The sequence below is a fragment of the Staurois parvus genome, unplaced genomic scaffold (genome assembly GCF_062004578.1).
Source record: "Staurois parvus isolate SC_StPar_1 unplaced genomic scaffold, SC_StPar_1.0 ptg000387l, whole genome shotgun sequence".
Taxonomy (NCBI): domain Eukaryota; kingdom Metazoa; phylum Chordata; class Amphibia; order Anura; family Ranidae; genus Staurois; species Staurois parvus.
Window position 1 is genome coordinate 2,021,448 of NW_028318183.1, and position 24,372 is coordinate 2,045,819.

The 24,372-nt window shown below is 43.8% G+C and overlaps 1 protein-coding gene across 1 annotated transcript in view; it reads left to right on the top strand.

Moving 5' to 3' along the window:
• The first annotated feature begins 3,408 nt into the window (after nt 1–3,408).
• Nucleotides 3,409–24,372, top strand: part of FGF9 (fibroblast growth factor 9) — a 75,788-nt gene continuing 54,824 nt past the window's right edge. Inside the window, exon 1 of the mRNA XM_089685801.1 lies at nt 3,409–4,413. Within this exon, the coding sequence (XP_089541927.1) occupies nt 4,137–4,413 (277 nt within the window). The 5' untranslated portion in view covers nt 3,409–4,136. The remainder of the gene's footprint in view (nt 4,414–24,372) is intronic.

Below are 24,372 nucleotides of genomic sequence, written 5' to 3' on the forward strand. Positions count from 1 at the left end.
CACTAATTCTGGTGACCCTGATGGCAAACAGGGATTCCCTAACTTTGGGGATTCCTGCTCACTTCCTGTTGTGGCTATGTGACCGAACATAAAGGGAAATCTTCCCAAAGAGACACAGGTGGGGTTATAACCATTCCTCAGGGCTCATTCACATATGTGGTTATTACTGCTGCCCCTCTAAAAAGCAATCCATGGTGGATCACCCTTCAGAGGATGGTTGACAGGCAGCGAGGAAGTGAAAAAACTTTGGCCATACTTTTCCTTTAAATACACGAACACATTGAAGCCAAACTCCATCTGACACTTTATACCAGACTGCGGCCCAGGGGTCGGATGCCGCACTTTTCTAGCCTTTATCTGGCCCTTAAGGCACTTCTCCTCTCATTGATATGGGGCACTATTCCTTCCACTGACACCAACAGTGGAGCATAATTACTGCCACTGACACTAATGATGGGGCACTATTCCTCCAACTGACACCAATGATGGGGCAATATTCCTCCAACTGACACCAATGATGGGGCACTATTCCTCCCACTGACACCAATCATTGGGGCACTATTCTTCCCACTGATACCAATGATGGGGCACTATTCCTCCAACTGACACCAATGACGGGGCACTATTCCTCCAACTGACACCAATGACGGGGCACTATTCTTTCAACTGACACCAATGATGGGGCACTATTCCTCCAACTGACACCAACAGTGGGGCGTAATTCCTGCCGCTGACATTAATGATGGGGCACTATTCCTCCCACTGACACCAACAGTGGAGCGTAATTCCTGACGCTGACATTAATGAGGGGCTCTATTCCTCCCACTGACACCAACAGTGGGGCATAATTCCTGCCACTGACATTAATGAGGGGCACTATTCCTCCCACTGACACCAACAGTGGGGCGTAATTCCTGCCGCTGACATTAATGAGGGACACTATTCCTCCCACTGACACCAACAGTGGGGCGTAATTCCTGCCGCTGACATTAATGAGGGGCTCTATTCCTCCCACTGACACCAACAGTGGGGCATAATTCCTGCCACTGACATTAATGAGGGGCACTATTCCTCCCACTGACACCAACAGTGGGGCATAATTCCTGCCACTGACATTAATGAGGGGCACTATTCCTCCCACTGACACCAACAGTGGGGCATAATTCCTGCCACTAACATTAATGAGGGGCATTATTCCTCTCACTGACACCAAAAATGGGGCACTAATTCTTCCATTGATACCAATGATGGAGCGCTGTTCCTCCTCCCGATGATAACTAACCCTGAGGACGTTTATTCTTACTGAGGGCCTGAGACATTTCCTACACCCGCTGCCCACAATCTGCCCCCCCTAAAGTCTGAAAGACATTAATCTGACCCTTTATTTGAAAGTTTGGAGAGCCCTGCTTTAAAACGATGTCACAGCAAAGAGTATTTGTCCTTTTAGAATAGAGGTATTAAATAAAAGCTGATAATTGTAAGCACCCGTCAGTCTCAACCCTTCAAGGCCTCATTCCCACCATGGTGCAGAGACATCAGTTGTGTTTTTTATGCATTCCAGTTCATTTTTCCCCCTTACTTTATTTCCTGCAATTGGAACGCACTGGAACTGCAAGCACTGATGTGAACTATGACACTGACAGCCATATAACCTATTTTCTGTGCGTTTTGGATGCAGAAAAAAAGCAACTGAAACGCATGTAGTGTGAACTGGCCCTATAGAAATGCAGTCCAGATGCGTTTTGGATGTTTTTCTGCATGCGTGTTTTTGGCGTGTTCCAGTGCGATTTTGATGCATTTTTTACGCATTCCGGTGCATTTTTGATGTGTTCCAGTTCATTTTTTCCCTGTTTTCTTCAACTGAAATAGGGACATGTGTGTTCCAGTGTGTTCTTGGTACGTTTTAGTGCATTTTTGGTGCGTTTTACCATTTTCCAGTACAGTTCTGTGCAGAAAAAATGCATCCTGTTCTACCTTTTTTTCTGCACCCGGAACGCACTGGAACTGCAATCACTGATGTAAACTATGACATTGACAACCATATAACCTACTTTCTGTGCATTTTGGATTCAGAAAAAAAGCAACTGAAATGCACGTAGTGTGAACTGGTCCCAAGGGCCGATTCACACTATACGAAAGCAGTCCAGATGCATTTTTGCTGCGTTTCTGCATGCGCATTTTGGCGTGTTCCAGTGCGTTTTTTACGCACTCTGGTGCACTTTTGATGTGTTCCAGTTTATTTTTTCCCCTTTTTCTTCAATTTAAATAGGGACATGTGTGTTTCAGTGCATTTTTGTGCGCTCTAGTGTGATTTACTGCGTTTCAGTTCTGTGCAGAAAAAATGCAGCCTGTTCTACCTTTTTTTCTGCACTCGGAATGCACTGGAACTGCAATCACGGATGTGAACTATGACATTGACAACCATATAACCTACTTTCTGTGCGTTTTGGATGCAGAAAAAAAGCAACTGAAATGCTCCAAGGGCCGATTCACACTATACAAAAGCAGTCCAGATGCGTTTCTGCATGCGCATTTTTGGTGTGTTCCAGTGCGTTTTTTTACGCATTTGGGTGCACTTTTGATGTGTTCCAGTTTATTTTTTCCCTTCTCTATTTCTTCAATTTAAATAGGGACATGTGCGTTTCAGTGCATTTTTGTGCGCTCAAGTGTGGTTTACTGAGTTTCATTTCTGTGCAGAAAAAATGCAACTTTTTCTACCTTTTTTTCTGCATCCAGAACGCACTGGAACTGCAAGCACTGATGTGAACTATGACACTGACAACCATATAACCTACTTTCTGTGCGTTTTGGATGCAGAAAAAAAAGCACATGGAAACGCATGTAGTGTGAACTGGCCCTTAGTCCACACCAGAATCGGATCGCATGGGTGTTCAGATCCATGCGATCTGATTCTGCACATCGCACCGCGTTTTTGGGGAGCCGTTAACATAAACTACACACCCGCAGTGGTTTGTGTGAACGGGATGCGATTATAATGCGTGCGGTGCGGAAATCGCACAGAAATTGCGCACGGCATCAGCGTGAACCCAGGCTAAACGCACATACTTGGACTGACTTTTGTTTTAGATGTTTAGGGTTTCCAGGTATAAAAACAAATAGAACATACATAGAAAGGGAATGTGTCAAGAAATAAATGCTGCTGCTGTGCGAAAGCCAAAAGACAACTTTTCCTGCCTGTGATCTCCCGCAGAGCCCCGATGCCTGTACCGCGGTGCACACGGTGGGTCGGTAGGTGGCCGTCTCGGGGTGGCCTGGTCCTGCCGCAGAGCTGTCGGTAGGCAGAGGCAGGCAGAGGGGCTGTAGGACCCGGGAGGACGCGGCTTGGCAGGCAGGCAGGCAGCACAGGCTACCTTAAACCCAGCCCAATTCCTGCTGCTGCACCACTCTGCGAGCTGGATGGAGAGCCGGAGCCAGGAGCCGCAGCCTGAGAGCTGGAGAGCAGCAGAGGGCAGCGAGCTGAGCGCAGCACAGCGCACACACCTGTTCCCCGACACCTTCCACTGACACCCCCGGCTCTCCCCTGAAAACTTTCCTCCCCGCCTCAATGACATTATCTCATGCCCTCTCTTCAGGATTCATGCTGATGTATGCAGTCTGCTGTTATAAAGCCAAAACAGCGCATGTCTTCCTGGACTCAGGATCCATACATTCTGACGTAGCCTGTACATCCTAAAAATCCACGCATCGCCGGGGCTGCCGCTGCTGGGGTGGACTTGCCTCTTTAGCCAATTTTTTTTTTTTTTCCTTTTTATTTTTCTTTATTTATTTTTTTTTTTTGGTGGAAGTTGCCATGAGCACTGGTGATCTCCCAGCCCATGGAGAAACTCCGGATTCTCCCCCTGCCTGCCCTTGGATGGGCTGATGAAGAGCTGCCTGCCTGCTGAGATGTCAGTGGGTGAGCTGGAGCTTCCCTAGACTCATCCGAGCTTTGACCTTGAATCTCCAGCTTCTCCAGACATCCTATTAGTTTTATTGATGCTCTCCATGGATTGAAGATCGAGTCATCACCCATCATCATCATCATCACCACCACTACCATCATCATCATCCTCCCCCTTCAGTGAGGAGAGGGTATATATACCTTGACCTGCCCAGCTTCCTCCTCCACCATCCTGATGGCTCCCCTGGCTGAAGTTGGGAACTATTTCGGTGTGCAGGATGCTGTGTCTTTTGGGAATGTGCCCGTGTTGCCTGTGGATAACCCTGTCCTGTTGAGTGACCACCTGAGCCAGTCGGAGGCAGGGGGGCTACCCAGGGGGTCTGCGGTCACTGACTTGGAACACTTAAAGGGGATCCTCAGAAGGAGGCAGTTGTATTGCAGGACTGGATTCCATTTAGAGATCTTCCCTAATGGCACTATCCAGGGGACGAGGCAAGACCACAACAGATTTGGTAGGTACTGGCATCCTTCTCTGCAGCTCCAGCCCCAGAGCAGGGGGTCCCTGATGGACATGAGGCTCTGCTCTGAAGTGTATTGGGGGGGGGGGAATCGATGCATCCAAAGTTTTTAATCAGCAATGAAAGTGATCAGCTGTCAGGGATGTCCATTGACTGCCTAACCCCCCTGCTTTGACAGCTGAGACTCCCTCCCTATTGATCAGCGGCTTCACTTTTTTAGTAAGAGTTTCTATTTTAGAGAGGGGTGATAATGGGCGAAGCGCAGATGTGTGCCATTTGCTCCCCCCCCCCCCCCCCAAATTCCAGATTGGAGGCATGGGGTAGAAAATCCATAGACAACTAATTTTAAAAAAAGAACATACCAATGCCTTTATTTCTATAGGGTGCTATTTGTGACTCAGCATTAAGGGCCAGAGACTGGAGGGCGCATGGCACCCCCACCCCCTTCGCTGTTTAACCCTCAACATGCTGCCGGGACATTTTTTCTGCATTGCTGCAAGTGTAAGTCACAGCATGACCGGTGATAGGAGGAAAACTCAGGGCTGCATTGGATCGGCTGGGAAAGAGTTAATGGCACTGCCACAACCTACCTGCTGGAGATGAGTTTAGGGTGGAGCAGGTTTGTAGCATGCCTGATCCCTAGATGCTGAGTGACATCTCTGATGGGGGGTGGTATGATTGCAGGTACAACTATGTATATGGGAGGGTATCAGGAGGCACTAGTGTGAGCACTGCAAGGTATGGAGGGGAGAGCAGGCTCAGGATGGGAGGAATGGGCATGAAGTGAGGACAGCCGATGGAGGTTGTAGATACTCAGACCTGCCTTATACTGCAGCGATTATGGAAAGTACTAGGGAGGATGGATATATATATACACACTGCAGGGTCGGATCTCAGGTATGCAGTGCTTTTACCAATTCCTGGGGAGGATATTCCTAATTACTGCAGTGCAGGATCTGAGGTTTGCAGTAGAAAGTACTGGGGGGGGTTTCCATACTCAGCCTTGGTACGGTGCAGGATCTGAGGCTTGCAGTAGAAAGTACTGGGGTTTCCATACTCAGCCCTGGTACAGTGCAGTATCTGAGGCTTGCAGTAGAAAGTACTGGGGAGGATTTCCATACTCAGCCCTGGTACAGTGCAGTATCTGAGGCTTGCAGTAGAAAGTACTGGGGAGGATTTCCATACTCAGCCCTGGTACAGTGCAGTATCTGAGGCTTGCAGTAGAAAGTACTGGGGAGGATTTCCATACTCAGCCCTGGTACAGTGCAGTATCTGAGGCTTGCAGTAGAAAGTACTGGGGTTTCCATACTCAGCCCTGGTACAGTGCAGGATCTGAGGCTTGAAGTAGAAAGTACTGGGGAGGATTTCCATACTCAGCCCTGGTACAGTGCAGGATCTGAGGCTTGCAGTAGAAAGTACTGAGGAGGATTTCCATACTCAGCCCTGGCACGGTGCAGGATCTGAAGCTTGCATGGATTCTAGAAAGTATCTACACATTCATATACATACCATGAGTGAATATATTCTTGGTGGTGACCTATACTGCAGTGTAGGATCTCGAGTTTGCAGTGATTGTGTACTGATGAGTATATACGTGTTCAGTCCTGGAAAATATGTACATACTCCTGACATGCTGGATTTCAGGCTTGCTGTGATTTTTTATTTTTTATAAAAGTCCTGGTGTGTGTGTACACTAATTCCTAGCCCATGCTGCAGTTCAGGTTTGCAGTGATTGTGGAAAGTCCTGAGGAGTATATACATGTTCAGTCCTGGTAAATATATACATACTCAGCCATGACATTGACTGCAGTATAGGATCTCAGATTTGCAGTGATTGTGGAAAGTCCTGGAGTGTACATTTTACACATTGTTAGTCCTGGTGTGTGCATAAAACCCTCAGTCCTGACACATGCTGCAGTGCAGGATCTCAGGATTGCAGTGGTTGTAGAAAGTCCTGGGGAGTATGTACATACTCAGCCCTGACATATGCTGTAGGATCTCCACTTTGCAGTGTGTGTGTATATAATATATATATATTCTGCTGACATATACTGCAGGTTCTGTGTATGTATAATATATATTGGTGTAAAAGCTGATTCTATACACGCACATAGTCGGTCCTGTCATTCCCTGCAGGATCTCAGTGATTGTAGACGTCCTGATGAGTACACACAGCACATCTCCTATGGTCATTGCTTCGTTCACATGCAGAGATCAGTACTCTGGCCATTGGATCTGTGTGAGGACTAGGAGGTGCAGTGGAGGGTTTGCCATCCATCTGTCATAGGGGATCCTTACTGGGAAACATTCCCTCTTTGTATATGGGATGTAGAAAACCCAAAGCAACTTTGTATCAGTGTAGGAGTGTGACCTCCCTTTATTCTGTGTCCACAAACCTCGACTGATGGAAATGTCAGCCCTGCCTGGCAGGCAGCAGCAGCTCCCACCGGGCTCTGGGGACACTTGCAGGAGGTAGGGATCGCACAGGAACCTTCTGCAGCATCGCAAAGACTTTATGAAGTCAGCCAGGACTTCCCCTGGAGGTGATCGGGGATGGTCCCCCCATGGAGCCCAGGCAGTGTGCGGTAGATCGGGCAGACATGGGCTGCATTGCTCCCTGAGCTCTATCATGTGCTGCTGATCTCCCAGCCCGGCTCCACGCCTCCAGCAGGTGCCTAGTGTATGGAGGAGAGAGCGCTCCCGCCGCCCGGTCCTACCGCTCGCCGGCTTCACTCACCGGCGGCCCGGCCGGCGGACAGCGAGGAGCTGCAGCTGCGGCGCTATTAGAGGCATTACGGGGATCGCTCAGTTTCCCCCTCCCTGGAATTGACATGACATCTGTTAACACGTTCGCTGCCGAGGGCATCTTCATCACTACCTAGTGTGGACTAGGGAAAGCAAGTAGAGAAATACTACAAGCTTCTATCACTTCTAGAGATCCCAGGGACTTGTATAGATATGGACTGGTATGGTAGAACCACTAAGGACTGGCATAGATCCTAGGGACTGGTATAGGCACTGATATAACCTTTAAGGACTACTGGAGATCCCAGGGACAGGTATAACCACTAAGAACTGGCATAGATCCTAGGATCTATGCCAGTTCTAAGAATTGTCATAGATCCTGGGGACTGGTATAACCACTAAGGACTGTCATAGATCATGGGGACTGATATAGCCACTAAGGACTGCTAGAGATCCTAGGGACAGGTAAAACGCCAAAGAACTGGCATAGATCATAGGATCTGGCATAAACACAAAGAATTGGCATAGATCCTAGGGAATGGTATAACCACTAAGGGCTTTCATGGATCCTAGGGATTGATATAGGGTCTGATATAATCACTAAGGACTGTCAAAGATCCTAGGGACTGATATAACAACTGAGAACTGGCATAGATCCTAGGATCTGGCAAAAACACTAAGGATTGGCATATATTCTAGAAACTGGTATAACCACTAAGCACTGTCATAGATCATAGGGTCTGGTAGAGGGACTGATATAACCACGAAGGACTGCTGGAGATCCTAGGGACAGGTATACCCACTAAGAACTGGCTTAGATCCTAGGATTTGGCATAAACACTAAGGACTGTCCTAGATCCTAGGGACAGGTATAACCACGAAGGACTACTGAAGATCCTAGGGACAGGTAAGAACTAGCATAGATCCTAGGATCTGGCATAAACACAGCACAGTGGCTCAGTGCTTAGCACTTCTGCTGCGCGTCACTGGGATCTCCAATTTAAATCCCAGCCAGGACACAACCTGCATGGAGTTTGCATGTTCTGCCTGTGTGGGTTTGTTTTGGTTATTCTGCTTTCCTCCTACTTGACATACTATCGGGTTATTTGACTCCTGTCTAAATTTGTGTGTGTAAAAATCCCAATTGCAGACCCCACTAACACTCCATCAAGTGTCTAATGCAACTTTGATACTCTCCTCAGACGTGGCGTCACATTAAATGCAAGCCTCCAAGGTCTGAGGAGCACCAAAGGTCACAACACAGTGATATGACGGCAGTAATCTCAACTATTGTGAGTCTATGCATAAATTATTGATGACTGTAGGTTATAGGGTGCATCCATGCCATAGATTAGGGGTCTTCAAACTTTCTAAACAAAGGGCCAGTTTATTGTTCTTCAGACTTTAGGGGGACCGGACTGTGGCCAGTGTGAGTAGAAAATTCCCCAGTATCACTGAGATTATACAATACCTCAAGCTTGGTTGTCAGGGGGGGTAAAAAAAAAATCAATATTGACTGTGTTTTGTAGAGGAAGGAATAGTCCCCCATCTTTGGTATAGTGGGAAGAATAGTGTCCGGTCATAGGTGTTGATGGAAGGAATAGTGCCCCATTATTGGTGTCAGTGGGAGGAATAGTGTCTCATTGTTGGTGTCCGTGGAAGGAATAATGCCCCATTGCTGATATCAGTGGGAGGAATAGCGCCCCACGGGCCAGATAAAGGCAAGCAAAGGTCCACATCTGGCCCGGTGACTGGTGTTTGGAGACTACTGCCATAGATCACAGAGAATGATATTTCAGTTACAAGTGGAGTTGGGTGGGCTCTGGTATCTGTTGCTGTCATATCTCTTGGCTTCCCCAAGAGTCAATAGTAGCATAGTGGTTAGCACTTCGGATTTGCAGCACAAGAGTCCCTGGTACTAATCCCATTCAGGAGGATGATGATACGTGTATGGAGTTTGCATGTTTCCCCTGTGCCTGCGTGGGTTTCCTCCGGGTACTCCAGTTTCCTCCCACTTCCCAAACATATGCTGATAGGATAATTGATTGCTGTCTAAATTTGTCCTAATGTGTGTATGAATGCATGTGAGCTAGGCACCTCAGACTGTAAGCTCTTGAGGGCAGGGACTGATGAGAATGTGCAATATGGAAAGCAGTACATATATTGGTGCTCTATAAATATTTATTCAGGATTTATATAGTGCCAACAGTTTGCACAGCACTTTAAAATAATATCTGTGATGGGTTGTGCTCCAGCATCTCTTGTTGAGTTCTTCATAATTTGAAATAAGCATCCAACTGAGAGAGTGAGACCACTTCGTAGCATTGTAGACTGAAATACCAGTTTTAGGAGGACATGCCTTTTGTAAATGACTGTAAAGAAAAAAAAATAGACAAAATAATATTATGTCAAAAAAAATTATAAATTAATTACATAAAAAAGATACACAATTGTTTTGCAACTAGTAAACAAAAATTTCCAAACTGAATAGTGGGACTGTATTTTGGTGTACAGGACCTCATGTTGCATTTGTTTCACAGTGATGACACATTGCAGTGGGCTGTTTTTAATAAATGGTTTCAATTCAAGTAAATTGAAAAATATATACATTACATTAAAATAAGGTTGTTTTATAAAAAAAAATGGCTTCTCTCAGTTTCAGCGGAGGCTTCTTATTTCCAAATGCTGCTATAGGCATATATAGTACTTGGTATATGGGGAGGTTGATCACTGAGACTGTATAATGTGACCTAATACTAGTTTTCATTTCATTCAGAGGACCCATTTTACTAGTAGGTCCCATTCACCCTTGAGCACTTGGTTTATGAAGCGTGGCAGTTGAAGAATCCAATTATCCTCATTGGGCACATTCACACCTGAGCTCTGTCACTTGTTGCTGGAAGCTTGAAAAAGGACACAAGCTTCCTTTGGGGCACAATCCTGTGTTTTTGGCTACATAGACTTTAAATGCATGTTTATTTTTCAGCCGCTGCTGTGTAAAAGTCTATGGAGGCAAATATGTGTGATTCTGCTTCTATACAACAAGTTGCGCATAAAGACGTGAACAAACTTGCTCAAAAAGCCTTTAAAATCGACCAGCTATGCTCACTTCTTGTGGAAATGGGGCCCAATTGGGAAGGATGTTTGCTTTAGATCAGAAGCGCCCTAGATGTTTTATATTGTGTCCCAGTTGTCATTGTACTTTATAATCTTTGGAAGTCTAGCACTGTTTGCCATTAAAAAAAAAAAAATTGCTACGGGCCCCCATATAGGTCCCCATCCCTCTGGTCTAGTAGAGCATGCCTGTTTCATTGCACCTGCCCTGTCAATAATGGGTTAACCTTTAAGCACACATTATAAAAAGCTCAAACCATCTCCATAATACAAGAATGTCATATTGTGACCGACGACAGTGACTATTTCCTTGTTCTCCTGGCCTGGCTTTCAGTTTGGTTAATATGTATTTCAAGCAGCCATACAACGGCGTGCATCTGAGTGTGTGAAGTTTTATTCTCCAGTGTTTTGCATTCCTGTGACTTTGTGCCCTGCGGCACTGGAAAATCTGCATTTTTAACTGGGAAGATAAGTAGTGATCTCTCCTTGTTTAACACGTGTATGGCTGCTAATTGGTTTAAGTAATTGTCGCTGTGAATATTCCAAAGGCCTCGTGTCACAACTGATTAATAACACAGATAATCATTTCTGCCTAGGCTCTGGCTGGTGGCTGTTGCAAATGAATATTTTATACAGTGTAAGTGGTCTGTTCTCCTATAGAGCATTGAGAGAGAACATAACACTCAATAAACCATAATCTTCCATTGGTTTTTAAATGAACTTCACCCCAAAACTGAGATTTTGGCTGTGGGTGAATGAAAGTGAAATGAGTCATCCAATTAGCTCTTTTTATTTCTTGGAGACTTCAATGCTGGGATCTCACTGGCTATAACATCACTGTCTAGCTAAGGCCTAAAGGTCTTTGCAGACATTAGAGTTTTTTGTTTTTTTTTCCCCTGATCTGGCTTTTTTTGGTCAGTGCAGGGAATGTATGAATGAAGGCCTTCCCTGGTACTTGACTGCCAAGTTGGTGCAGGGAAGACCAGAAAAGGTAACTAGCCATACATAAAGAGAATTTCGGCTAGTTTGAAGGGTGGCCTTGCCAACATCTCCCTTCCCCCCCCCATCTGACATTTTTTTTAAATTGGAAAGTGGGCGGAAAAATTTTCAGCTGAACAGCAGCTGCCTCCAGACAGATGCAGGCACTGTTTGGGTATTCTGAAAGCCGTGAATGCCTGAACTGTCAGATATCAGTAGCTGGAAGAAGAATTGTCCATCTACACTGTTTAACCCCAGGTTCACACCTAAGCGGTTTCCGCAGAAATGCAGTACAGTCCACTTAACATGATTTCCTATGGGACATGTTCACATTTCCGCGTTTTCACCCGGTGCGTTTTTTGAAAAGGGTCAGGGACTTTTTTTGTACACAAAAAATTACGTTTTTGGTTCTATAGACTTCAATGGAAACGCTGCAGAAAAGCATGTAGTGTGTGTGGTGGTGTTGTGTGGTGTTTTTTCTTTTTTTTTTTTTTTTTTTTTATGTATTTTTTGCGTTTTGTTTTTGCACATGTGTTTGTTTGTTTTTTTCTTGTTGCCAGGCAGATTTAAAAACGCACTGCAGAAATGGATCAAATGCAAACTGCGCAGGTGTGAACCTAGCCTTGGTGTGGTGGGGGTGTCAAGTGTCTTCTCTCATTCAACCTGCAGGGCTGAAGGAGTGAAACATTAGTGTATGGTCAGCTTAAAGTATGTAATGTAAACCCTCACCTTGTAAAACAACCCATTTAGTTTAAAATAGAAATGAAAGACAAACCATTTGTGTATAGATAAGAATTTTTTTTTTTTTTAAACCCTATATAAATAAAACCTTTTTTTTATATAGATTTATAATACTTTTTTTTTTCTTTTTACATACCCTATCTTCTCTGCTGCATAGAAGCTAGGGGAGGAGAAACAACAGGACACTGATCTTCTCAGTGAATAGGTGTGTGTGTGATGTCAGGAAAAGTCTGCCTTCTACTGGAGGAGGCAGGCTGAGTTCCCAGCACAGCTAGAGAACTGACCACGCTGTGCTCTCTGCAGAGAGACTGTAAGGATCACCAGGAATTTCACACAAAGGAAGCAATACATAGAGAACAGGATACATTTTCATACAAGTACATGGTAAGACAGGCACAAACCGGGAATATGGAATGCTGGTGTTACATAATATTTAAGGATTGATTGCCCACTGATTTATTTTCTACCATCAGGATGGCACCTACAGATTCCTCCATGCCCCCACATAGACATGGGCAGGTCTGTACAATGATATGGCATCTTGATTGTACATGAATAGCCAGCTGCTGTCTAGTTTCTGTAGGTACCTAAAACAGATCTACTTTTGAGTATTGAAAGAGTAATCATTAAGATGTGTGGTGGTTTTTTTTTTCTTAAGCTTATTGTAAATGATCCAACCTTATGAACACGCTTTTTAGTCCTTTTTATATAATGTTTGCAGTCATCGGTTGACTGGTTGTTTCCTATAGCTCTGCCCAGTAGTCCACATCTGTTTAGATTATAATTGCCTTGCATATTCACAGAATGATTTTGTGAGGTGTGTGTGTGTGTATATTATGGACACTTGCACAATTTTTAGTTTTTTGGGTTTTTTTTCAGGTATTTGCCAAAACATATTCAGGCTATAGTTATATAATGGATATGGCCTGAAATTGCACACTCTCGGGTTTAATTTTGAGGGTATGAACATCCAAATTGGAGGAAGGGTTTAGGAATTACCGCTCCTAAGAAGAGTAGCCATCCTCCCTTTTTCAAGGGACCAAAAGTAATTGGACATTTGAATCAAAAGCTGTTTCATGCCAGGTGTGGGCTACTCGTTTTCATTATTTCTTCATCAGTTAAGCAGGTAAAAGGTCTGGAGTCGATTCTAAGTGTGGTATTTACATTTGGAATCTATTGCTGTGAACCTACATCATGCATTCAAAGGAGCAATACATGCAAGCGAAACAGGCCATTGTAAGGCTTCAAAAACAAAACCAATCCATCAGAGAGATAGCAACATTAGGAGTGGCCAAATCAACAGTCTGCTCCATTCTGAGGAAAGAAGAACAAACTAGAGAGCTCAGCAACATAAAAAGTCATGGACGTCCACGGAAGACAACAGTGGTGGATGATCGCAGGATCCTCTCTATGGTAAAGAAAAACCCATTCACAACATCCAGACAAGTGAAGGACACTCTCCAGGAGGTGGACATATCATTGTCAAATCTACAATCAAGAGAAGACTTCATGAGAGCAAATATAGAGGCTTCACCACAAGGTGTAAACCATTCATAAGCCTGAAGAATAGAAAAGCCAGATTAGACTTTGCCAAAAAACATATAAAAAAGCCAGACCAGTTCTGGAACAGCATTCTTTGGACGGATGAAACTAAGATTAATCTGTACCAGAATGATGGGAAGAAAAAATTGTGGAAAAGGCTTGGAACAGCTCATGATCCAAAGCACACAACATCATCTGTAAAACATGGTGGAGGCAGTGTGATGGCATGCATGGCTTCCATTGTCACTGGGTGATTGTTGTTTGATGTGACAAAAGACAGAAGCAGCTGGATGAATTCTGCAGTGTTTAGAGATACTGTCAGCTCAGATTCAGCCAAATGCAGCAAAGTTGATTGGACGGTGCTTCACAGTACAGATGGACAATGATCCAAAACACTCTGCAAAAGCAACCCAGGAGCATGAATTTCACTTGCTGAAGGGAAAACTAAAGGCAGAAAAACCCCCAAAGAACAACTGAAGACATCTGCAGTTAGAGCCTGGCAAAGCATCAGAAAGGAGGAAACCCAGTCTTTGGTAATGTCCATGTTCCAGACTACAGGCAGTCATTGCCAGTAAAGGATTCTCAACAAAATATTAACAATTAACTTTTTAGTTATGATTATATTTGTCCAATTACATTTGAACCCCTGAAAATGGAGGGACTGTGTATAAAAATGGTTGCAGTTCCTAAAATTTGTACTTTATCTTTTTATGTTCAACCCTTGAATTAAAGCTGACAATCAGCACTTCAAATTCATTTGGATTGTTTCATTTTAATTTTTTCTGGTGGCATACAGAGCCAAAAGTATGACAATTGTGCCTGTGTCCAAATACAGTTGGGCAAAAAAATATTTAGTCAGCCACCAATTGTGCAAGTTTTCCCACTTAAAAAGATGAGAGGCCTGTAATTGGCATCATAAGTAGACCTCAACTATGAGAGACAAAATGAGAAACAAAATCCAGACAATCACATTGGCTGATTTGGAAAGAATTTATTTGCAAATTATGGTGGAAAATAAGTATTTGGTCACCTACAAACGAGCAAGATTTCTGGCTCTCACAGACCTGTACCTTCTTCTTTAAGAGGCTCCTCTGTCCTGCACTCATTACCTGTATCAATGGCACCTGTGTTGAGGTTGTGGACAGGTGTCTTTTATACTGATAACAAGTTCAAACAGTCACACTCCAAACTCCACTATGGTGAAGAACAAAGAGCTGTCGAAGGACACCAGAAACAAAATTGTAAACCTGCACCAGGCTGGGAATCTGCAATAGGCAAGCAGCTTGGTGTGAACAAATCAACTGTGGGAGCAATAATTAGAAAATGGAGGACATACAAGACCACTGATAATCTCCCTCGATCTGGGGCTCCACACAAGATCTCACCCCGTGGGGTCAAAATGATCACAAGAACGGTGAGCAAAAATCCCAGGACCACACAGGGGGGGAACTAGTGAATGACCTGCAGAGAGCTGGGACCAATGTAACAAAGGCTACCTTCAGTAACACACTACGCCGTCAGGGACTCAGATCCTGCAGTGCCAGACGTGTCCCCCTGCTTAAGCCAGTACATGTCCGGGCCCGTCTGAAGTTTGCTAGAGAGCACTTGGATGATCCAGAAGAGGATTGGGAGAATGTCATATGGTCAGATGAAACCAAATAAAACTGTTTGGTAGAAACACAACTCGTCGTTTTTGGAGGAGAGAGAATGCGGAGTTGCATCCAAAGAACACCATACCTACTGTGAAGCATGGGGATGGCAACATCATGCTTTGGGGCTGTTTCTCTGCAAAGGGACCAGGACGACTGATCCATGTACAGGACAGAAAGAATGGGGCCATGTATCGTGAGATTTTGAGTGCAAACCTCCTTCCATCAGCAAGGGCATTGAAGATGAAACGTGGCTGGGTCTTCCAACATGACAATGATCCCAAACATACCGCCCGGGCAACGAAGGAGTGGCTTCGTAAGAAGCATTTCAAGGTCCTGGAGTGGCCTAGCCATTCTCCAGATCTCAACCCCATAGAAAACCTTTGGAGGGAGTTGAAAGTCCGTGTTGCCCAGCGAGAGCCCCAAAACATCACTGCTCTAGAGGAGATCTACATGGAGGAATGGGCCAACATACCAGCAACAGTGTGTGCCAACCTTGTGAAGACTTACAGGAAATGTTTGACCTCTGTCACTGCCAACAAAGGATATATAACAAAGTATTGAGATGAGCTTTTGATATTGACCAAATACTTATTTTCCACCATAATTTGCAAATAAATTCTTTCCAAATCAGCCAATGTGATTGTCTGGATTTTTTTTCTCATTTTGTCTCTCATTGTTGAGGTCTACCTATCATGCCAATTACAGGCCTCTCTCATCTTTTTAAGTGGGAGAACTTGCACAATTGGTGGCTGACTAAATACGTGTGTGTGTGTGTGTGTGTGTGTGTGTGTGTGTGTGTGTGTGTGTGTGTGTGTGTGTGTGTGTGTGTGTGTGTGTGTGTGTGTGTGTGTGTGTGTGTGTGTGTGTGTGTGTGTGTGTGTGTGTGTGTGTGTGTGTGTGTGTGTGTGTGTGTGTGTGTAATCGGTGCATCCAGAAAGTATTCACAGCGCTTAACTTTTCCCACATTTTGTTACAGCCTTATTCCAAAATGGATTAAATTCATTTTTTTCCTCAACATTCTACAAACAATACCCCATAATGACAACGTGAACAAAGTTTCATTTTGAAATTTTTGCAATTTATTAAAAATGAAAAACCCACATGTACAGAAGTATTCACAGCCTTTGCCATGACACTCAGAATTGAGCTCTGGTGCATCCTGTTCCCACAGATCATCCTTGAGATGTTTCCACAACTTGATTGGAGTCCACCTGTGGGAGGGTGCAACATGGGATGATAAAAAGTCATTGTTTTGGTAAAAGGAAAACTGTCAGTCGATGGGAAGGAGATGGCAACAATAGTAGTTACAACAGATCTTTTCGCCTGCCCAGGCGATATTTCTCATAGAAGTGGCCAGCTAGTTGGGGTGTAGGAGCTCCCCATAGACAGGGAAGTGCCTCCCAATCCAGCTGAGGTCAGCTATCTCAGACTGACCTTTCAGCTCTATGGGTACCATTTAGTTTTGCCTCTTCTTTTGGATTTTCTGTAAGTGTAACTATAGTAGGGATGTGTCTCTGAAATCTTTATGGGATGGCAAGGATAGGCTCCAGGACTGTAATGGGAATAGTATACTGCACCTTTTTTTTATAAATGTGGCTTTTCAAGTCACTATTTGCAACACAGTGGTTAAGAGGTTTTCAGAGAGGTCCCTAAACTTTCAAAACAAAGGGCCAGTTTAGTGCCCTTCAAACTTCAGGGGGCAGACTGTGGCCAGAGGGAGTTTAATAATAAATGCCTTGGTATCAACTTAAGAAAGAGAAAAAATAAATCACCACGACTCTTACATGAGTAAGCAATGCCATAGGCTTGTTCAGTGGGAGGAATAGTGTCCCATCATTCATGTTCCAAGGGCTGGATAAAGGCACGGGCCGCAGTTTGACCACTGGGTTAGCACATCTGCCTGGCAACACTAAGGTCGTTGGTTTGAATCCCAACCATGGCACCACCTGCCTGGTGTTTGCAGAAACCATTCACATTTCTGGCTATAACCTACCTTGGGTGTACTGTTTCTGATATTTGGAGAGCTGCTAACATATATAAAAGCCGATCTGTGAACCAGATAGCTAGGATTGCCTGTTCTGACAGTGGAAGCTCTACTATATCTATATAGGCCCTATGCTAATGAGTGGGCCCACGGCTACTGACTTTTCATTAAATCCTCCCACGCATGTATGACTGTTGTAGATGGGGGAATTTAAATTGATTTACACAGATGTGTGCTCCGAATGATGCCACCTGAGACAGTCATTGTTGTCACCCCCTCCAACCTTTTCACCTGTCCAGATCCATTCCCAACAAGATTGGCTTCAGGAAAGTATTAGGGGGGCTGGGGGCACTGCTACTTACAGGTTTTTTGCCTTAATGCATAGAATGTATGAAGGTTAAAAAAAACCTTGAGCCTTTACAACCACTTTAAAGCTGGCCATATGCTGAGCAAATTTTGGCTGTTCCTTCTGAAACGGACAAAATAAGCTTTGTGGATGGCCCTGCTGGCACCCTCCTGCCCAACATCCTTTAACTGAAAAATCAAAGGAGACAGGCAGAAAATTGCCAATCGGATGCAAGTACTGTTTGGGTATTTTGACAGCTGCCGACACTGCACCACATAGTGTGGATGAAGGAATCTGTGAGACTTTTTTTCACTCATCTTAGTGTATGGCCAGCTTTAACGCTTGTTCACACCAGCGGTTGGGGGTAGAAAAACCCTGCGATTGAGCTGCGCTTTTATTACCCCTCCCAACTGCTACCCCTTTTAGCTGCAGAGGTAGGGGCTAGGGGTGTACACCTACTGTGGCTGTGTTGCTTTGCTTTACAACTGGGGCTGGAAATATATACCCTTTATCACTTTGCAAGTGTCCCCGCAGCTGTGTGCAAAGCATGCTAGTGTGGGACTCAATGAGTTAAAGCATGCAGCGAGGCAACACACCACCACCTCACTGCCTGTAAAATGCTCTCTGAAGAGTGATCCAAATGTGAATCACTCTTTAGAGAGCAAAACTTGTGTAAATGGGCACTTGCCGACTAGAGCTGAGACTGAACTACCCATCCTCATTGCCACCCCTTCCATTAGTGCCGCCTGAGGCAGCTGGCTCAACTTTGTTCCATGGTAGGAATGCCTCTGACTTTAATTTAGATGCATTCAGATTATCAAATCTGATCCTAGACACATAGAATTCTCTATTCTCTAAATATGCCTAAACTGAACACCCTGAAACACAGGTAAATGCACAGTGTGGATTTTACCAGTGTAGAATATTACATGCATTTAGAAAGGGGTATATATTGCAGGTCTGTCAATGGCAGTGTGAATGAGGCCTAACAGTAATGCTCTTCAAGAGCCTTAGCTTACTATAAAACCATATTGATTTTTGTAGTCCATTTACAGTTATGCAACAAAATGCCATTTAGGACCGCTATATTATACCTGTCAGGTGCTTGTAGCAGTGTATGCCTTAGATTTGCCCTTTAATGCTGTAAACATAAGGGGCTTATTTTTATATATATATCTGTTTTATTTAACCAGTGTCTTGTAGGACACAGCCTTTTTTATATTCCTTGATTTAGCCCCTCTTTATAATGTAGGCGTACATCTTACATCAGCAGTTCCTCTGCATGCACAGCATTGGGGAAAGGAATAAAGAGTGTGCAGAATGGCAAAGTCATAAGTGGAGGTGACCTCCATAGCTTGACGCAGGGCAAAGAATATATTGATATGCTGCATTTTGTATTCTCAGGCAGAAATGTGCTTGCACAGCCTGGCATACTTGCACGGGGCAGGGCTGCCCTCCTTTCTGCCACATTGCTTTATACTGCAGAGCCTGCAGACTGACTCAACGCACATACAGTCACGTCAGAAGGGACATTTCCATTCTTCTGCAATGTCCCCAATGCCCTCTAGTGCCAGTCAGATTTGGACAAACCACCTGCCAGGAGCAACAAAAGATGTGACAATCGTCTCATGATGATTGCAGAGAATCAAACGTGACCCACTCCAAGAGCTGAAAAGTAGTGTGCCTGATCTAGAGTACACCTGACATTTTAAAGGCAACCTGTAGTGGTTTTTCTCATTGAGCTTGAAGGTAATATTAAATGTGTGCTTTCATATTTTTACATGCATGGCATCCATTTTTTGATTAAATTATGTACAGGATTGTAACTTCTCCCTCTAGTAAATCTCTACTTACTGGGGGTGTGGTGAGCATTGCTGCAGTACTATGCTGCAATAAAACCAATTGGGTAGACACATTCTTTTCCATCGTATGATCAGATGGATAGACTTGCTGTAGAACAGTAAAGCACAGACACTGTGCTTGCATGGGCATAGCATAGGTTCATCTTAAAGGGCCCATGTCATGACTGAGACAGCCTGATATTCTAGACCTCCTAAAATATTAGTTGTCTTGCTGTCTCTGTATGGCCAAAGCCTTTTATTTTTATTCCCCCCCCCCCCCCCAAAGTGTGTGGAATGACTAGAACCCTTACTGCGCATGTGTGTAGCCTAAATGTTCTATTCCTAATGCAATATTCTCTACAAGGTGTCCCCAAAGGCTCCATTCCTTGGGAAAAATTGACAAAATCCTATTCTGAACTGGGGAGAAGACTTTGTGTGTGTGTGTGTGTGTGTGTGTGTGTGTGTGTGTGTGTGTGTGTGTGTGTGTGTGTGTGTGTGTAGAAAGAGGTGGCCATCACGTAGGTAATACTCTGTAGCTAAATGTTTTTATTTACAAAATTTTACAATTTTCCACTTTTCCCTACATATGGCAATTTTTGGGACACCCTGTATATCCATTATCCATATCATTGTTTTTATTCTTCTTGTAGCCATGATGAAGGGGGAGCATGTGACCCTTGAAATGCATTTTTGGATATTGAAATTTTTGTTTACATTACTAAAGAACTATTAAAACTATACTAGATACAATGGTGCATACAAAGTGGGAAGAAAATCTCCATCTAATCTAATCTCCACATCTGTTTACTGTGGAGTGGGCATTCATATAAAAGTGGTGGCACATATGAAGGCTGTCTTCATGAAACCTTTGAAAGAGAATCTGCGATGAGAATAGCACAAAGCCCGCCATTGTTTTATCCAGTTTACTCGTCTGTAGTATTGTAGGTGGTTATGGTGCATACACTAAACTCCACAGCATGGTCCCTTCACCAGAACATCATTGGAGATGGGTAAAATCCATGATAGATCATTGTGGTGTGGCTGTCTAGATCAGTGGTCTCCAAACTGAGGCCCTTTTTGATTGCTTTTATCTGCCCTTTGGGGCACTATTCCTTCCACTGATATGAGACACCATTCCTTCCACGAACACCAACATTGGGACATCATTTCTCCCTCTGATATAAACTACAGAACACTATTATTTCCACTAACACTAAAGAGAGTGCACTTTTCCTCCCACTGGGATGTTCAATGGGGTAATATTCGTGACCATGACATCAACAATGGGGCATAATTCCATCTACTGATTATATAAAGCATGATTACTCCTGCTAACACTAAAGATGGGGCATTTTTCCTCCCACTGATATCATTGATGGTGCACCAGTCCTGCCACTGACACCAATGTTGGAGCACCAGTCCTTCCACTGATAGCAATGTTGGGGCCTGGTACTTCCACTGACACCAGTATTGGGGAAAATTTGTCATTGATACCAGTGTTGGGGGACCATTCCTTCCACTGACACCAATGTTGGGGAAATTTTTTTCATTGATACCAGTGTTGGGGGACCATTCCTTCCACTGACACCAATGTTTGGGCACTATTCCTTTCACTGATACCAATAATTCGGGCACTGTTCCTTCTACTAAAACCAATGATTGGGCACTATTTCTGCTGCATGTTACAGACCAGCCCCCCTAAAGTCAGAAGACCAGAAAACTGGTCCTTTGTTGGGAAAGCTTGGAGACCCCTGGTCTAGATGAACAAAGGCTATGTTCCCAGATATGACCTGTGGGTGTGTGGGTGGTCAGCCTGAGCTCTGATCTCTTTTCAGAGCCATTTGTTATTGGATACTAGTAACAGGGAGCACATGGCCACTAGACGCACAAGTTGCGGTTGCTGTTTTTTATTCCATTTTCTGGCACTTTTGGATTATTTAGGTAAATCCAACTGGAAAAAAGACATTCATGGAAAAAGAGACTGGGCCTGCTGAGAGAAGTTTGGGTATGTCTCAGTTATATAGCACGACAGCCAGACACCTAGAATTTTGAAAAGGAGAGATAATCTGTGGCATGCTTCATACTTCCTGAGATTTCCTTAATTTATTTATAGATTGGTCTAAAATACCTCTCTAAACAATTTTACTATTGCATTATTATTATTGTTATTATTATTAGTGTGGAGTTGCTTTTATTCCATTGAGCCAGGTGGGAAGAGAGGCCAATGTCAGGCTCTTCAGGTACAGCTTGTGTCACTGCTGCTAATTAGAGAGACCAACGCATCCCCCTGTATGATCTGTGCCTCACCCTGTATGTTATGTGCCAGAGCTGTGTATCCAGATGGCAGAAATTGGCAAATGCTTGGTTTCCAGTCTTTTTTATGTTTCACTGAAGATTATACCTGTGTCCGTATGTATGGAGGGGGAAATTTACATAAAACATGTCAAACCTCCTGTGTATAAAGCTGCCCAGGTATGCTACAATCTCCTTTTTTAGACTCTTTAAAATGCCATATGAAGCATAGACATACCCAAATAATCAATTGCATTATATCTGGTTATTATGTTGAAATATAAAAGAGATCGTACAATATGGTGGTAAATTGTGGGCAGCTAAGCTCCCCAATGGTGTGAGCCATCAATTTTTTTTTCTTTAGGCCTCATTCATTCAGCCATTGTATATTGCCCTTCACAAAAGCCATCCACCAGAGGTTGCTTATCAGAAGTGGTTGAGCAGCAGTATGCAGGTTTTCAGGTGGCAACATTTCCGCTTCCTAAATGCCTGTGGTGTGGTTTTTTTGTTTTTTGTTTTTTTTTTTTTTCTCCCCTGATCCCAAGGGATATCTTACATTGTAATGCATTTGGTATTCCATTACAGTGCCACTCCATTGATTTCAATGGGTGCATATTTGGTAAGCAGCAGCACCTGCCAAATCTGACATGCCAAGTTTTATATTTGCTGTGACAATGTGAAAACACTTGTGTAGCTGCCATGCTACTTTATCGGTGGGTTGTTAGGGGGCAGTGAAAACGTGGCCTGTTCTTGTTGCCTATGTTCACAGCTAAGTGTTTTGCAGAAACTCACTACAATCCATTTAACATGATTTCCTATGGGACAGGTTCACATCTCTGCATTTTCACCCGGTGCATTTTTTGGAATGGATCAGGGACTATTTCAAATTTCAAACGTTGCGTTTTTGGTTCAGTAGACTTCAATGGAGACGCTGCAGAAATGCATGTAGTGCGTTTGTGTTTTAATCTGCCCAGCAACAAGTCGGGGGGGAAACAAAACTTGTCAAACGCATGTGCAAAAACGCGAAATGCACCGCAAAAAGCACTGTAGAAATGGATCAAAAGCAAACTGCGTAGGTGTGAACCTAGCCTCAGCTGAATGTCGGCATGCTGCAGAACAGGACCCTTGCGCTCCTCTGTGCAAACAGTGGTCTCTCTGCAGAGGTCCAATGAGTTCCCTGTTGAATCAAAGGCAGATCTCTCTGATTAGTGCTATCTATAGCATTTCCAGCATGGACAATGCTAGGACAGTTCTTTAGTAAAGGCAAGGCATAAAGTTCAGAAAGCAATCCTTTTTCAGGCTACCTTGGAAAGATCATTCAGACTGATGCTCTTTGGCTCACTGTAAGGGCTCCATGTACACGGGACTTTTGGAAAACACTTCTGAACGATGGAAACTGACTGCTGGGAAAACGTAGGTTAAACGTCTGTTTAGCCGCGTTTGCATACCATGTTTATGCGCTTTTGCATTTTAGAAGTGTTTTTTTAAAGATAACATCAGGAGACCTTCCAGAATGCACTGAAAAACAGTAAAACAAATTGACTATTTCAGACATTTTGAGAGGAATAGAGAGAGCAGAAGCAGAGAGAGCAGTATGTGTTGAGATGACCTGTCTTTTCTGGTTGTATTCACTATGGATCCCATCCTGAGCATAATGCAGCACGTTCTACCATTATTTCCTTCACGCAAAACCTGGAACTGACTGCGCTGGTGTACCAGGTCCATTTGAATACATGGAAAACACTTTGCATGCATTTCTGATGATGAAAAAAGGCTCTGGACAGCATCTGGATATGGAACAGTTAAAAAAAACACTTCTAAACACAAACGCTTATAAACGTGGTTAGCCGCGTTTACAAGCGTTTGGCATTTGAAACTCTAAAATCTACTCCTGAACGCAAGTTTGGTGCGTTAAAAAAAAAAAAACTGTAAACACAACTGCCTGTAAAGGACGATGTGTACATGGACACATAGGAAAACATTAGGAATAGTTCAGGGGCTGCTGAAAAAAACGCAGAAAAGCTCCTGAATGTCAGTTTATCAGCTGCAGTGTACATGAACCCTAAATCTTGACCGTGTTCTGTTCTAAATGGCATTGCAATAAACAAACTGAGCCAATGCAAGTAAAGCCACAAGATCTCTCTCGTGGTCTTAATATATGCTGTCTGCTTGATGCCATGAGAATGGAGCATTACAATGAATTGCCTGCCATGCAGTTTTAAAGTAAATACAGAATATTGCATCAAGCCATTGCAGCCTGCGATCAGTCCCATTCCCAGTGTTGTGGCTAGCCTGCCTGGCTGTCTCTAATGTGTCTGACCATAGTGGAGGGTCGCTGACTCACAGGATACTGTGGTGATATTATTTACTTAATATTGTTTCCCATAAACACATACTGAGCTTGCAGTTTTCATGTATGTAGTACAGAAATCCTCCAGGGAGGAATGTCCATCTTCACGTGTAATAAAACTGGGTAAGATTTATAGAAAAATCAAACCGAGCATGAAAATAGCTGCTTCATCATTTCCCACATTGTATTGAGAAGCAAGTCTTTGCCAGACTTTCCTGTGTCATTCTTTTTAAGGGTGTGATTTATGATTTGGTGTTTCCATCGGTTTTAGAATCGGTAGTTCTTTTGGCTTGCATTTATTTACAGTGTTCACTATAATGGAAAGTGGCTTGCCATCTAAACAGCAGAGATCAGCAAGACAGGTAAGT